The 17,870-nt window shown below is 41.5% G+C and overlaps 1 protein-coding gene across 6 annotated transcripts in view; it reads right to left on the bottom strand.

Moving 5' to 3' along the window:
* The window catches only part of LOC139749432 (uncharacterized), a 457,243-nt gene that overhangs the window by 402,867 nt on the left and 36,506 nt on the right, over positions 1-17,870 (bottom strand). For all 6 annotated transcript variants that reach the window (XM_071663280.1, XM_071663279.1, XM_071663278.1 and 3 more), the window contains exon 2: positions 1,026-1,173. In XM_071663280.1, the coding sequence (XP_071519381.1) occupies positions 1,026-1,162 (137 nt within the window). In that variant the 5' untranslated portion in view covers positions 1,163-1,173. The remainder of the gene's footprint in view (positions 1-1,025; positions 1,174-17,870) is intronic.

Raw genomic sequence — 17,870 nt, forward strand, 5'->3', positions numbered from 1 at the left:
ATCTTCCACAAAGCATCTCTATCAACCCTATCACATGTCTTCTCCAGATCCATAAATGTTACATACAAAGCCATCTGTTTTTCTAAATATTTCTCACATACATTCTTCAAAGCAAACACCTGATCCACACGTCCTCTACCACTTCTGAAACCACACTGCTCCTCCCCCAATCTGATGCTCTGTACATGCCTTTACCCTCTCAATCAATACCCTCCCATGTAATCAATGAATATATTGAACAAATTTGACATAACAGCTACACTAAATCAACAACCACAGAAGATATCTAGCATCTCTTGAAAACTTTAAACATGATATAATACTAAAAAAAGGTTTCTAAAAAGTTGAAACTTTGATATCTTTGAGATTTTTTCCATAAATTATAACCTAGTTCTTTTCATAAGTTTATCTGCCGCCAGTAATATATTTCCGTTTCTCACAGCAAAATGATACAGACATTAGAAACACTTTAGACACTGAAGATCTCCATCTCTAAAGTGAAGGCTTTCCAGCAGCATTCACAAGAATTCCTTTGTTCTACATGCTATTCCTGTAATAAACCAATTAATTAGATGAGAAAGAAAGCTCCTCTAACATCAGGTGGGAAACAGAAAGAAGTAAGAGTAATAGCACAGGAGAGGATTAAGAAGCATAAAAAATAAATTTCTTATGATTTTAAGCTTCAATGTAAGTCAGAGACATTGTATGAGGAAAATAGGTTATGTGAGAACTCTCTGGAGCTGTTACTTATAACCTAAGAAAAATACAGGTCATACATTTAACAGGTCATGAGGAAACTAAGTGGAGCTGTGTCTTATAACCTACTAGAAATAAATGTCTACATTTATCATTAAGTCAACACATGCCTAAGTGGGAAAGATAATCATCTATGAACTAAGTTAAAGATATGTAATCAATAACATCATTCCACAGTTATTTTTCTGCACATGAAAGTCTGAGGATGGACCCTCCAATTAGAATACTTTACACTGTTTCTGTGCAACTGTACACAATGAACAACTTACTTGTTTCCATCCAAAGTTTTTGTCCTGGATGCTTCACTCTTGGTGATCTTTGACAGTCGGTGGGACAGGCTGGACCTTGATGAAGCTTCAGTTTCTGCGTGGCTTGAGACCCTACGAGGGTCCACTAGTGGCATCATGCACACAACCTCTGAAAAAAGTAAGTTTTGATGAATGAAAAACTATTTCTCATCAGGAAAGTGTTACAAACCTTGAAAGAATGGCAGAAACCTCTGACATCCTGCATTCTGGTAATGTAAATGCCTCTCATCCCTCATTAACCATCTATTCAGTGCTATCAGCCTGCAGATTTAGCCTGGGTCCACCCAATGACTAATCAGCAATGTCCCATTGGCTGTTGGAACCAACCTGCCTTAGAATTCTGAGAACACAAATATTCACCTGACGGTGTACACTATTAGACAAGAGACAGATTTTTCAAAAGAAAAGGAAAGGCAAGGCAAGGTAAGGCAAGGTAAGGCAAGAAACAGTAACCCAGAAAATTTCATAATGGGACATCACACAATATGAAAAGGAGGGTTACAAAAAACTTTCTAAAAAAAAAAAAACAGGAGGAAATGAAGCTGAGAAAAAAAAAAATTACCTCAAGGGTTATCTAGTTGCACAGTAGTATCCATCATGAAAAGCAACAATACCAGTAACAAAAAAGAAAAAAATTCTCGACATCTAAAGTACTAATGATGAATGTTTTAGAAGAATACATCAATTCTTGATCTCCAAGGAAAGGGCCCTCAAAAGTACCAAAATGGAGGTTATCTTCCTAACCTCATGGGCTCTAACAAACAATGCTGGTCACTCTTGGCCAACGAAACAAGTTTTTTACTCCAGGAAGAGATGTTCCTTGCTGAAAGAGGTTTTAACACCTAACCTGTGCAATCCACTAAAGATGAGCATTCCCCAGCATTGAAAAATAAAAATCCCTTACAGAATATTAGTGAATTATGCATAAGTGTAGAACATACCCCAAAACACTACTGTGCCTAACTCTAAGTCAGTCTTGTTTGGCACTGAATGGAAGAAGCAAGAGGAACATGGCTAGCATAATGGTTGCAGATTCCCACAACAGTACAATAATATTTTTTTTCTTTATGTTTGATTTAACACTACTGTACATACATACTGCATGATTCCTTTCCAGATATGATTTCAGATTATAAACTAAGCACAATACAAACAAACATATCATTTACACAGGAAAAACTTTATTTACATAAATACTGTAAATGTACTAATAATTTTCTTATCTATCTGTATCTCTGATGCCCATTCCCACCAGGAACTCCCTTAAGGGGGTGTCCACAGCAAGAGTCTCCATAACTGGTGAACTCCAGTGCCACTTCTTAGCCTTTAGTGCCTCACCCCTAATAGGCCATTGACAGAGGGCAACTCTAGCACAGTGTTTCCATAGGTTCCAACCTAATGTTCCAACTGACTACTTCTACACAATGTTTCTACTTAATGCTCCTACTTACTGCTTCTATCTACTGCTCCCACCATTTTGCCAAAAGGAAGGACTAGAACATAGCACTCACCACAGAAGATATTTGAGTAATGAAGAATGAGTTGTGTGAGTTAAGTGTTGTCAAGCATTATGTCTGACAAGGAGATTGCATGTTTGTTGACAGAATGCCATCAGTCCATATGTGGGTGAGGCAGAAAGAAAAGAGAGCTTCCTGGGTTACAGTGCAACATGACAACCATTGAAGTGCTGGCTCATTATGCCACTAGCCATTACGTCACTAACCCTCCCAAAACACAAATGGGTGGCAACACTAACATACCCGTCTGGTTGGTGGCAGCTTAACAACAACTACCTACATAATTTTCTTAACACCAAAAATCTCTTTTATCATATTTATTATATTTGATCACAATTTCCTGCATAACCGAGGTAGCACCGGGAAACAGACGAAGAATGGCCCATCCATGATATACACATATATATATATATATACATAAATGCCCATACATAGACATATACATATACATAACATATACACAAGTATATACACATACATATATATATATATATATATGCGTGCATAGTGCCATTGTACAAAGGCAAAGGGGATAAGAGTGAGTGCTCAAATTACAGAGGTATAAGTTTGTTGAGTATTCCTGGTAAATTATATGGGAGGGTATTGATTGAGAGGGTGAAGGCATGTACAGAGCATCAGATTGGGGAAGAGCAGTGTGGTTTCAGAAGTGGTAGAGGATGTGTGGATCAGGTGTTTGCTTTGAAGAATGTATGTGAGAAATACTTAGAAAAGCAAATGGATTTGTATGTAGCATTTATGGATCTGGAGAAGGCATATGATAGAGTTGATAGAGATGCTCTGTGGAAGGTATTAAGAATATATGGTGTGGGAGGAAAGTTGTTAGAAGCAGTGAAAAGTTTTTATCGAGGATGTAAGGCATGTGTACGTGTAGGAAGAGAGGAAAGTGATTGGTTCTCAGTGAATGTAGGTTTGCGGCAGGGGTGTGTGATGTCTCCATGGTTGTTTAATTTGTTTATGGATGGGGTTGTTAGGGAGGTAAATGCAAGAGTTTTGGAAAGAGGGGCAAGTATGAAGTCTGTTGGGGATGAGAGAGCTTGGGAAGTGAGTCAGTTGTTGTTCGCTGATGATACAGCGCTGGTGGCTGATTCATGTGAGAAACTGCAGAAGCTGGTGACTGAGTTTGGTAAAGTGTGTGGAAGAAGAAAGTTAAGAGTAAATGTGAATAAGAGCAAGGTTATTAGGTACAGTAGGGTTGAGGGTCAAGTCAATTGGGAGGTGAGTTTGAATGGAGAAAAACTGGAGGAAGTGAAGTGTTTTAGATATCTGGGAGTGGATCTGGCAGCGGATGGAACCATGGAAGCGGAAGTGGATCATAGGGTGGGGGAGGGGGCGAAAATTCTGGGGGCCTTGAAGAATGTGTGGAAGTCGAGAACATTATCTCCGAAAGCAAAAATGGATATGTTTAAAGGAATAGTGGTTCCAACAATGTTGTATGGTTGCGAGGCGTGGGCTATATATAGAGTTGTGCGCAGGAGGATGGATGTGCTGGAAATGAGATGTTTGAGGACAATGTGTGGTGTGAGGTGGTTTGATCGAGTGAGTAACGTAAGGGTAAGAGAGATGTGTGGAAATAAAAAGAGCGTGGTTGAGAGAGCAGAAGAGGGTGTTTTGAAGTGGTTTGGGCACATGGAGAGAATGAGTGAGGAAAGATTGACCAAGAGGATATATGTGTCGGAGGTGGAGGGAACGAGGAGAAGAGGGAGACCAAATTGGAGGTGGAAAGATGGAGTGAAAAAGATTTTGTGTGATCGGGGCCTGAACATGCAGGAGGGTGAAAGGAGGGCAAGGAATAGAGTGAATTGGAGCGATGTGGTATACCGGGGTTGACGTGCTGTCAGTGGATTGAATCAAGGCATGTGAAGCGTCTGGGGTAAACCATGGAAAGCTGTGTAGGTATGTATATTTGCGTGTGTGGATGTATGTATATACATGTGTATGGGGGGGGGTTGGGCCATTTCTTTCGTCTGTTTCCTTGCGCTACCTCGCAAACGCGGGAGACAGCGACAAAGCAAAAAAAATATATATATATATATATATATACATATATATATATATATATTTTTTTTTTTTTTTATACTTTGTCGCTGTCTCCAGCGTTTGCGAGGTAGCGCAAGGAAACAGACGAAAGAAATGGCCCAGCCCACCCCCATACACATGCCTTGATTCAATCCACTGACAGCACGTCAACCCCAGTATACCACATCGCTCCAATTCACTCTATTCTTTGCCCTCCTTTGACCCTCCTGCATGTTCAGGCCCCGATCACACAAAATCTTTTCTTTTTCATATATATATATATATATATATATATATATATATATATATATATATATATATATATATATATATATATATCTTTTTCTTTTTCTTTTAAACTATTCGCCATTTCCTGCGTTAGCGAGGTAGCATTAAGAACAGAGGACTGGGCCTTTTTTGGAATATCCTCACCTGACCCCACTCTGTTCCTTCTTTTGGAAAATTAAAAAAAAAAACGAGAGGGGAGGATTTCCAGCCCCAAGCTCCCTCCCCTTTTAGTCGCCTTCTACAACACGCAGGGAATATGTAGAAAGTATTCTTCCTCCCCTATCCCCAGGGATATATATCTGTGGAAGGTATTAAGAATATATGGTGTGGGAGGCAAGTTGTTAGAAGCAGTGAAAAGTTTTTATCGAGGATGTAAGGCATGTGTACGTGTAGGAAGAGAGGAAAGTGATTGGTTCTCAGTGAATGTAGGTTTGCGGCAGGGGTGTGTGATGTCTCCATGGTTGTTTAATTTGTTTATGGATGGGGTTGTTAGGGAGGTAAATGCAAGAGTCTTGGAAAGAGGGGCAAGTATGAAGTCTGTTGGGGATGAGAGAGCTTGGGAAGTGAGTCAGTTGTTGTTCGCTGATGATACAGCGCTGGTGGCGGATTCATGTGAGAAACTGCAGAAGCTGGTGACGGAGTTTGGTAAAGTGTGTGGAAGAAGAAAGTTAAGAGTAAATGTGAATAAGAGCAAGGTTATTAGGTACAGTAGGGTTGAGGGTCAAGTCAATTGGGAGGTGAGTTTGAATGGAGAAAAACTGGAGGAAGTGAAGTGTTTTAGATATCTGGGAGTGGATCTGTCAGCGGATGGAACCATGGAAGCGGAAGTGGATCATAGGGTGGGGGAGGGGGCGAAAATTTTGGGAGCCTTGAAAAATGTGTGGAAGTCGAGAACATTATCTCGGAAAGCAAAAATGGGTATGTTTGAAGGAATAGTGATTCCAACAATGTTGTATGGTTGCGAGGCGTGGGCTATGGATAGAGTTGTGCGCAGGAGGATGGATGTGCTGGAAATGAGATGTTTGAGGACAATGTGTGGTGTGAGGTGGTTTGATCGAGTAAGTAACGTAAGGGTAAGAGAGATGTGTGGAAATTAAAAGAGCATGGTTGAGAGAGCAGAAGAGGGTGTTTTGAAATGGTTTGGGCACATGGAGAGAATGAGTGAGGAAAGATTGACCAAGAGGATATCTGTGTTGGAGGTGGAGAAGTGGGAGGTGGAAAGATGGAGTGAAAAAGATTTTGTGTGATTGGGGCCTGAACATGCAGGAGGGTGAAAGGCGTGCAAGGAATAGAGTGAATTGGATCGATGTGGTATACCGGGGTTGACGTGCTGTCAGTGGATTGAATCAGGGCATGTGAAGCGTCTGGGGTAAACCATGGAAAGCTGTGTAGGTATGTATATTTGCGTGTGTGGACATGTGTATGTACATGTGTATGGGGGGGTTGGGCCATTTCTTTCGTCTGTTTCCTTGCGCTACCTCGCATACGCGGGAGACAGCGACGAGGTATAAAAAAAAAAAAAATATATATATATATATATATATATATATATATATATATATATATATATATATTTTTTTTTTTTGCTTTGTCGCTGTCTCCCGCGTATGCGAGGTAGCGCAAGGAAACAGACGAAAGAAATGGCCCAACCAACCCCCATACACATGTATATACATACACGTCCACACACGCAAATATACATACCTACACAGCTTTCCATGGTTTACCCCAGACGCTTCACATGCCCTGATTCAATCCACTGACAGCACGTCAACCCCGGTATACCACATCGATCCAATTCACTCTATTCCTTGCACGCCTTTCACCCTCCTGCATGTTCAGGCCCCAATCACACAAAATCTTTTTCACTCCATCTTTCCACCTCCCACTTCTCCACCTCCAACACAGATATCCTCTTGGTCAATCTTTCCTCACTCATTCTCTCCATGTGCCCAAACCATTTCAAAACACCCTCTTCTGCTCTCTCAACCATGCTCTTTTAATTTCCACACATCTCTCTTACCCTTACGTTACTTACTCGATCAAACCACCTCACACCACACATTGTCCTCAAACATCTCATTTCCAGCACATCCACCCCCCTGCGCACCACTCTATCCATAGCCCACGCCTCGCAACCATACAAAATTGTTGGAACCACTATTCCTTTAAACATACTCATTTTTGCATTCCGAGATAATGTTCTCGACTTCCACACATTCTTCAAGGCTCCCAGGATTTTTGCCCCCTACCCCACCCAATGATCCACTTCCGCTTCCATGGTTCCATCCGCTGCCAGATCCACTCCCATATATCTAAAACACTTTACTTCCTCCAGTTTTTCTCCATTCAAACTTACCTCCCAATTGACTTGACCCTCAACCCTACTGTACCTAATAACCTTGCTCTTATTCATATTTACTCTTAACTTTCCTCTTTCACACACTTTACCAAACTCAGTCACCAGCTTCTGCAGTTTCTCACATGAATCAGCCACCAGCGCTGTATCATCAGCGAACAACAACTGACTCACTTCCCAAACTCTCTCATCCACAACAGACTTCATACTTGCCCCTCTTTCCAAAACTCTTGCATTCACCTCCCTAACAACCCCATTCATAAACAAATTAAACAACCATGGAGACATCACAAACCCCTGCCGCAAACCAATATTCACTGAGAACCAATCACTTTTCTCTCTTCCTACACGTACACATGCCTTACATCCTCGATAAAAACTTTTCACTGCTTCTAACAACTTTCCTCCCACACCATATATTCTTAATACCTTCCACAGAGCATCTCTATCAACTCTATCATATCATATCATATATATATATATATATATATATATATATATATATATATTTCTTTTTTTCTTTCAAACTATTCGCCATTTCCCGCATTAGCGAGGTAGCGTTAAGAACAGAGGACTGGGCCTTTGAGGGAATTCCCTCACCTGGCCCAATTCTCTGTTCCTTCTTTTGGAAAAAAAAAAACGAGAGGGGAGGATTTCCAGCCCCCCGCTCCCTCCCCTTTTAGTCGCCTTCTACGACACGCAGGGAATACGTGGGAAGTATTCTTAATCCCCTATCCCCAGGGATAATATATATATATATATATATATATATATATATATATATATATATATATATATATATATATATATATATATATATATATATTTTTTTTTTTTTTATACTTTGTCGGTCTCCTGCATTTGCAAGGTAGCGCAAGGAAACAGACGAAAGAAATGGCCCAACCCCCCCCATACACATGTATATACATACGTCCACACACGCAAATATACATACCTACACAGCTTTCCATGGTTTACCCCAGACGCTTCACATGCCTTGCTTCAATCCACTGACAGCACGTCAACCCCGGTATACCACATCGCTCCAATTCACTCTATTCCTTGCCCTCCTTTCACCCTCCTGCATGTTCAGGCCCCGATCACACAAAATCTTTTTCACTCCATCTTTCCACCTCCAATTTGGTCTCCCTCTTCTCCTTGTTCCCTCCACCTCCGACACATATATCCTCTTGGTCAATCTTTCCTCACTCATCCTCTCCATGTGCCCAAACCACTTCAAAACACCCTCTTCTGCTCTCTCAACCACGCTCTTTTTATTTCCACACATCTCTCTTACCCTTACGTTACTCACTCGATCAAACCACCTCACACCACACATTGTCCTCAAACATCTCATTTCCAGCACATCCATCCTCCTGCGCACAACTCTATCCATAGCCCACGCCTCGCAACCATACAACATTGTTGGAACCACTATTCCTTCAAACATACCCATTTTTGCTTTCCGAGATAATGTTCTCGACTTCCACACATTCTTCAAGGCCCCCAGGATTTTCGCCCCCTCCCCACCCTATGATCCACTTCCGCTTCCATGGTTCCATCCGCTGCCAGATCCACTCCCAGATATCTAAAACACTTCACTTCCTCCAGTTTTTCTCCATTCAAACTTACCTCCCAATTGACTTGACCCTCAACCCTACTGTACCTAATAACCTTGCTCTTATTCACATTTACTCTTAACTTTCTTCTTCCACACACTTTTCCAAACTCAGTCACCAGCTTCTGCAGTTTCTCACATGAATCAGCCACCAGCGCTGTATCATCAGCGAACAACAACTGACTCACTTCCCAAGCTCTCTCATCCCCAACAGACTTCATACTTGCCCCTCTTTCCAAAACTCTTGCATTTACCTCCCTAACAACCCCATCCATAAACAAATTAAACAACCATGGAGACATCACACACCCCTGCCGCAAACCTACATTCACTGAGAACCAATCACTTTCCTCTCCTCCTACACGCACACATGCCTTACATCCTCGATAAAAACTTTTCACTGCTTCTAACAACTTTCCTCCCACACCATATATTCTTAATACCTTCCACAGAGCATCTCTATCAACTCTATCATATGCCTTCTCCAGATCCATAAATGCTACATACAAATCCATTTGCTTTTCTAAGTATTTCTCACATACATTCTTCAAAGCAAACACCTGATCCACACATCCTCTACCACTTCTGAAACCACACTGCTCTTCCCCAATCTGATGCTCTGTACATGCCTTCACCCTCTCAATCAATACCCTCCCATATAATTTACCAGGAATACTCAACAAACTTATACCTCTGTAATTTGAGCACTCACTCTTATCCCCTTTGCCTTTGTACAATGGCACTATGCATGCATTCCGCCAATCCTCAGGCACCTCACCATGAGTCATACATACATTAAATAACCTTACCAACCAGTCAACAATACAGTCACCCCCTTTTTTAATAAATTCCACTGCAATACCATCCAAACCTGCTGCTTTGCCAGCTTTCATCTTCCGCAAAGCTTTCACTACCTCTTCTCTGTTTACCAAATCATTTTCCCTAACCCTCTCACTTTGCACACCACCTCGACCAAAACACCCTATATCTGCCACTCTTTCATCAAACACATTCAACAAACCTTCAAAATACTCACTCCATCTCCTTCTCACATCACCACTACTTGTTATCACCTCCCCATTTGCGCCCTTCACTGAAGTTCCCATTTGCTCCCTTGTCTTACACACTTTATTTACCTCCTTCCAGAACATCTTTTTATTCTCCCTAAAATTTAATGATACTCTCTCACCCCAACTCTCATTTGCCCTTTTTTTCACCTCTTGCACCTTTCTCTTGACCTCCTGTCTCTTTCTTTTATACATCTCCCACTCAATAGCATTTTTTCCCTGCAAAAATCGTCCAAATGCCTCTCTCTTCTCTTTCACTAATACTCTTACTTCTTCATCCCACTACTCACTACCCTTTCTAATCAACCCACCTCCCACTCTCCTCATGCCACAAGCATCTTTTGCGCAATCCATCACTGATTCCCTAAATACATCCCATTCCTCCCCCACTCCCCTTACTTCCATTGTTCTCACCTTTTTCCATTCTGTACTCAGTCTCTCCTGGTACTTCCTCACACAGGTCTCCTTCTCAAGCTCACTTACTCTCACCACCCTCTTCACCCCAACATTCACTCTTTTTTTCTGAAAACCCATACAAATCTTCACCTTAGCCTCCACAAGATAATGATCAGACATCCCTCCAGTTACACCTCTCAGCACATTAACATCCAAAAGTCTCTCTTTCGCACGCCTGTCAATTAACACGTAATCCAATAACGCTCTCTGGCCATCTCTCCTACTTACATAAGTATACTTATGTATATCTCGCTTTTTAAACCAGGTATTCCCAATCATCAGTCCTTTTTCAGCACATTAATCTACAAGCTCTTCACCATTTCCATTTACAACACTGAACACCCCATGTATACCAATTATTCCCTCAACTGCCACATTACTCACCTTTGCATTCAAATCACCCATCACTATGACCCGGTCTCGTGCATCAAAACCACTAACACACTCATTCAGCTGCTCCCAAAACACTTGCCTCTCTTGATCTTTCTTCTCATGCCCAGGTGCATATGCACCAATAATCACCCACCTCTCTCCATCAACTTTCAGTTTTACCCATATTAATCGAGAATTTACTTTCTTACACTCTATCACATACTCCCACAACTCCTGTTTCAGGAGTAGTGCTACTCCTTCCCTTGCTCTTGTCCTCTCACTAACCCCTGACTTTACTCCCCAGACATTCCCAAACCACTCTTCCCCTTTACCCTTGAGCTTCGTTTCACTCAGAGCCAAAACATCCAGGTTCCTTTCCTCAAACATACTACCTATCTCTCCTTTTTTCACATCTTGGTTACATCCACACACATTTAGGCACCCCACTCTGAGCCTTCGAGGAGGATGAGCACTCCCCGCGTGACTCCTTCTTCTGTTTCCCATTTTAGAAAGTTAATACAAGGAGGGGAGGATTTCTGGCCCCCCGCTCCCGTCCCCTCTAGTCGCTTTCTACGACACGCAAGGAATACATGGGAAGTATTCTTTCACCCCTATCCCTATATATATCACCTATATATATATATATATATATATATATATATATATATATATATATATATTTTTTTTTTTTTTTGCCGGTCTCCCGCGTTTGCGAGGTAGCGCAAGGAAACAGAAGAAAGAAATGGCTCAACCCACCCCAATACACATGTATATAAATACATCCACACACGCAAATATACATACCTACACAGCTTTCCATGGTTTACCCCAGACGCTTCACATGCCCTGATTCAATCCACTGACAGCACGTCAACCCCGGTATACCACATCGATCCAATTCACTCAATTCCTTGCCCTCCTTTCACCCTCCTGCATGTTCAGGCCCCGATCACACAAAATCTTTTTCACTCCATCTTTCCACCTCCAATTTGGTCTCCCACTTCTCCTCGTTCCCTCCGCCTCCGACACATATATCCTCTTGGTCAATCTTTCCTCACTCATTCTCTCCATGTGCCCAAACCATTTAAAAACACCCTCTTCTGCTCCCTGAACCACGCTCTTTTTATTTCCACACATCTCTCTTACCCTTACGTTACTTACTCGATCAAACCACCTCACACCACACATTGTCCTCAAACATCTCATTTCCAGCACATCAATCCTCCTGCGCACAACTCTATCCATAGCCCACGCCTCGCAACCATACAACATATATATATATATATATATATATATATATATATATATATATATATATATATATATATATATGAGAAGAAAGATCATGAGAGGCAAGTGTTTTGGGAGCAGCTGAATGAGTGTGTTAGTGGTTTTGATGCAAAAGACCGGATTATAGTGATGGGTGATTTGAATGCAAAGGTGAGTAATGTGGCAGTTGAGGGAATAATTGATATACATGGGGTGTTCAGTGTTGTAAATGGAAATGGTGAAGAGCTTGTAGATTTATGTGCTGAAAAAGGACTGGTGATTGGATATACCTGGTTGAAAAAGCGAGATATACTTAAGTATACGTATGTAAGTAGGAGAGATGGCCAGAGAGCGTTACTGGATTATGTGTTAATTGACAGGCGCGCGAAAGAGAGACTTTTGGATGTTAATGTGCTGAGAGGTGCAACTGGAGGGATGTCTGATCATTATCTTGTGGAGGCTAAGGTGAAGATTTGTATGGGTTTTCAGAAAAGAAGAGTGAATGTTGGGGTGAAGAGGGTGGTGAGAGTAAGTGAGCTTGGGAAGGAGACTTTTGTGAGGAAGTACCAGGAGAGACTGAGTACAGAATGGAAAAAGGTGAGAACAATGGAAGTAAGGGGAGTGGGGGAGGAATGGGATGTATTTAGGGAGTCAGTGATGGATTGTGCAAAAGATGCTTGTGGCATGAGAAGAGTGGGAGGTGGGTTGATTAGAAAGGGTAGTGAGTGGTGGCATGAAGAATTAAGATTATTAGTGAAAGAGAAGAGAGAACCATTTGGACGATTTTTGCAGGGAAAAAATGAAAAGGAGTGGGAGATGTATAAAAGAAAGAGACAGGAGGTCAAGAGAAAGGTGCAAGAGGTGAAAAAGAGGGCAAATGAGAGTTGGGGTGAGAGGGTATCATTAAATTTTAGGGAGAATAAAAAGATGTTCTGGAAGGAGGTAAATAAAGTGCGTAAGACAAGGGAGCAAATGGGAACTTCAGTGAAGGGCACAAATGGGGAGGTGATAACAAGTAGTGGTGATGTGAGAAGGAGATGGAGTGAGTATTTTGAAGGTTTGTTGAATGTGTTTGATGATAGAGTGGCAGATATAGGGTGTTTTGGTCGAGGTGGTGTGCAAAGTGAGAGGGTTAGGGAAAATGATTTGGTAAACAGAGAAGAGGTAGTAAAAGCTTTGTGGAAGATGAAAGCCGGCAAGGCAGCAGGTTTGGATGGTATTGCAGTGGAATTTATTAAAAAAGGGGGTGACTGTAATGTTGACTGGTTGGTAAGGTTATTTAATGTATGTATGACTCATGGTGAGGTGCCTGAGGATTGGCGGAATGCGTGCAGAGTGCCATTGTACAAAGGCAAAGGGGATAAGAGTGAGTGCTCAAATTACAGAGGTATAAATTTGTTGAGTATTCCTGGTAAATTATATGGGAGGGTATTGATTGAGAGGGTGAAGGCATGTACAGAGCATCAGATTGGGGAAGAGCAGTGTGGTTTCAGAAGTGGTAGAGGATGTGTGGATCAGGTGTTTGCTTTGAAGAATGTATGTGAGAAATACTTAGAAAAGCAAATAGATTTGTATGTAGCATTTATGGATCTGGAGAAGGCATATGATAGAGTTGATAGAGATGCTCTGTGGAAGGTATTAAGAATATATGGTGCGGGAGGAAAGTTGTTAGAAGCAGTGAAAAGTTTTTATCGAGGATGTAAGGCATGTGTACGTGTAGGAAGAGAGGAAAGTGATTGGTTCTCAGTGAATGTAGGTTTGCGGCAGGGGTGCGTGATGTCTCCATGGTTGTTTAATTTGTTTATGGATGGGGTTGTTAGGGAGGTGAATGCAAGAGTTTTGGAAAGAGGGGCAAGTATGAAGTCTGTTGTGGATGAGAGAGCTTGGGAAGTGAGTCAGTTGTTGTTCACTGATGATACAGCGCTGGGGGCTGATCCATGCGAGAAACTGCAGAAGCTGGTGACTGAGTTTGGTAAAGTGTGAGAAAGAAGAAAGTTAAGAGTAAATGTGAATAAGAGCAAGGTTATTAGGTACAGTAGGGTTGAGGGTCAAGTCAATTGGGAGGTAAGTTTGAATGGAGAAAAACTGGAGGAAGTAAAGTGTTTTAGATATCTGGGAGTGGATCTGGCAGCGGATGGAACCATGGAAGCGGAAGTGAATCATAGGGTGGGGGAGGGGACGAAAATCCTGGGACCCTTGAAGAATGTGTGGAAGTCGAGAACATTATCTCGGAAAGCAAAAATGGGTATGTTTGAAGGAATAGTGGTTCCAACAATGTTGTATGGTTGCGAGGCGTGGGCTATGGATAGAGTTGTGTGCAGGAGGGTGGATGTGCTGAAAATGAGATGTTTGAGGACAATGTGTGGTGTGAGGTGGTTTGATCGAGTAAGTAATGTTAGGGTAAGAGAGATGCGTGGAAATAAAAAGAGCGTGGTTGAGAGAGCAGAAGAGGGTGTTTTGAAATGGTTTGGGCACATGGAGAGGATGAGTGAGGAAAGATTGACCAAGAGGATATATGTGTCGGAGGTGGAGGGAACGAGGAGAAGTGGGAGACCAAATTGGAGGTGGAAAGATGGAGTGAAAAAGATTTTGGGTGATCGGGGCCTGAACATGCAGGAGGGTGAAAGGCGTGCAAGGAATACAGTGAATTGGATCGATGTGGTATACCGGGGTTGACGTGCTGTCAGTGGATTGAATCAGGGCATGTGAAGCGTCTGGGGTAAACCATGGAAAGTTGTGTGGGGCCTTGATGTGGAAAGGGAGCTGTGGTTTCGGGCATTATTGCATGACAGCTAGAGACTGAGTGTGAACGAATGGGGCCTTTGTTGTCTTTTCCTAATGCTACCTCGCACACATGAGGGGGGAGGGAGATGGTATTCCATGTGTGGCGAGGTGGCGATGGGAATGAATAAAGGCAGACAGTGTGAATTGTGTGCATGAGTATATATGTATGTATCTGTGTGTGTATATATATGTGTACATTGAGATGTATAGGTATGTATATTTGCGTGTGTGGACGTGTATGTATATACATTGTGTATGGGGGTGGGTTGGGCCATTTCTTTTGTCTGTTTCCTTGCGCTACCTCGCAAACGCGGGAGATAGTGAGAAAGCAAAAATATATATATATATATATATATATATATATACATACATATTCATACTTGCTTCCCTTCTTCATCCATTCCTGGCACTACCATGCCCCACACAAAACAGCATCACTACCCCCTGCTTCAGCGAGGCAGCGCAAGGAAAATGGACAAAAAGGCCATATCAATTCACATTCAGTGTCTTGGTGTCATGTGTAATGCACCAAAACCACACCTCCTTATCCACATTCAGGTCCCACAGACCTTTCCATGGATTATCCCAGACATTTCACATGCCCTGGTTCAGTCCACTGACAGAACATTGACCTCGGTATACCACATCGTTCCAATTCACTCTATTTCATGCACGCCTTTCATCCTCCTGCATGTTCAGGCCCTGATCCCTCAAAATCTTTTTCACTCCATCCTTCCACCTCCAATTCGGTCTCCCACTTCTCCATGTTCCCTCAACCTCTGACACATATATCCTCTTTGTCAATCTTTCCTCACTCATTTTCTCCATATGTCCAATCCATTTCAACACACCATCTTCTGCTCTCTCAACCACACTCTTTTTATTTCCACACATATCTCTTACCCTTTCACTACTTATTCGATCAAACCACCTCACAACATGTATTGTCCTCAAACATTTAGTTCCCAACACGTTCATCCTCCTCCATACACCCCTATCTAAAGCCCATGCCTTGCAACCATATAATATTGTAGGAGCTACTATTCCTTCAAACATACCCAATTTTGCTCTCCGAGATAACATTCTCTCCTTCCAGACATTCTTCAGTGCTAAAAAAACCTTCATCCTCTCCCCCACCCTGTGACTCACTTCCGCTTCCGAGGTTCCACTCGCTTTTAAGTCTACATCCAGATATCTAAAACACTTCTGAACACTAATGAACCTAATAACCTTGCTCTTATTCACATTTACCCTCAATTTTCTCCTTTCACACACTTTTCCAAACTCAGTCACCAACTTCTGCAGTTTCTCACTTGAATCAGCCACCAGAGCTCTATCATCAGCAAACAACATCTGACTCACTTCCCAGGCCCTCTCATTCCCAACAGACTGCATCCTCACCACTCTCTCCAAACCTCTTGCATTTACCTCCCTAACTACCCTTTCCAAAAACAAATTAAACAAACATACCCCTGCTCCAGGCCAACCCTCACTGGGAACCAATCACACTCCTCTCTTCCTACTCATACATATGCTAAATTTACATCCTTGGTAAAACTTCACTGCTTCTAGTAGCTTACCTCCCACAACATATACTCTTAAGACATTCCACAAAGCATCTCTATCAACCCTATCATATGCCTTCTCCAGATCCATAAATACTAAATACAAAATCTATCTGTTTCTCTAAGTATTTCTCACACACATTCTTCAAAGCAAACACCTGATCCACACATCCAATTTTGTAACCACACTGCTCTTCCCCAATCTGATGCTCTGTACATGACTTCACCCTCTCAATCAATAACCTCTCATATAATTTCCCAGGAATACTCAACAACCTTATGCCTCTGAAGTTTGAACACTCACCTTTATCCCCTTTACCTTCGTATAAAGGCACTATGCATGCATTCCGCCTATCCTCAGGCACTTCACCATGATCCATACAAACATTGAATATCCTACCAACCAATCAACAACACTGTCATCCCACTTTCTTCATAAATTCTACTGCAATACCATCCAAACCTGTTGCCTTGCCAGATGTTATCTTCAGCATAGCTTTCACTACCTCCTCTCTTAACCAAACCATCCTCCTTGACCAAAAATATAAGCAATAATATCACTGCAAATGTTATGTTATTCTAATCAAACTAAATTTTCATTACTTTTTTGGTGTTCTATTTGGTGTGCATTTACATAACTGCATACCTACATGAGGCAAGTGCACACAAGACAGAAATGCATGCAGTAGATTCATGACTATCTATGACTATAAATCAGGAAATGATTGTCATCTAAATGAGTTTGCATTTACACAATTTATATAACAATAAAGGAATTCTAAATGCCAGTGTAAAGCCATAACATAAACAAAGCTCGTAGTTTTTCTATTTCACTAACATTAAGTCCTTTTTTATTAAAAAAAATTACTAGAAACATCCAATTATTGTATATTATAGCTCTGCCTTCTACAAACACATTTTTCTCTTCCTATTCTATTTCACAGGAAAAGTCTCTCATATACAAACCTTCCTCTTTATCATCTTACTCATAAGTTGCCCTGTGTATCGTACACAACATATGATAATGGGTGCATACTAGCAGCGCCAAACCAAGTCAAACATGCAAAACTCCCGAGACAATATAAAAATGAATGAGGTATGTGATATTTTTTCTAAATACATTGTACCAACACGCAAGTACAGGTTGAGAATCCCTTATCCGAAATGCGTGGGATCAGAAGGGTTTCAAATTTTGGATTTTTTCAGATTTTGGAATAATTGCATATGCATATTGAGATATCTTGGGGATGGGCTCCAAGTATAAATACAAAGTCCATTTATGTTTCATATACACCTTATACACATAACCTGAAGGTAATCTTTTATTTTTTTTTTTTATTATACTTTGTCACTGTCTCCCGCGTTTGCGAGGTAGCGCAAGGAAACAGACGAAAGAAATGGCCCAACCCCCCCCCCATACACATGTATATAGATACGTCCACACACGCAAATATACATACCTACACAGCTTTCC

The sequence above is a fragment of the Panulirus ornatus genome, chromosome 7, assembly GCF_036320965.1.
Source record: "Panulirus ornatus isolate Po-2019 chromosome 7, ASM3632096v1, whole genome shotgun sequence".
In the NCBI taxonomy this organism is placed as follows: Eukaryota; Metazoa; Arthropoda; class Malacostraca; order Decapoda; family Palinuridae; genus Panulirus; species Panulirus ornatus.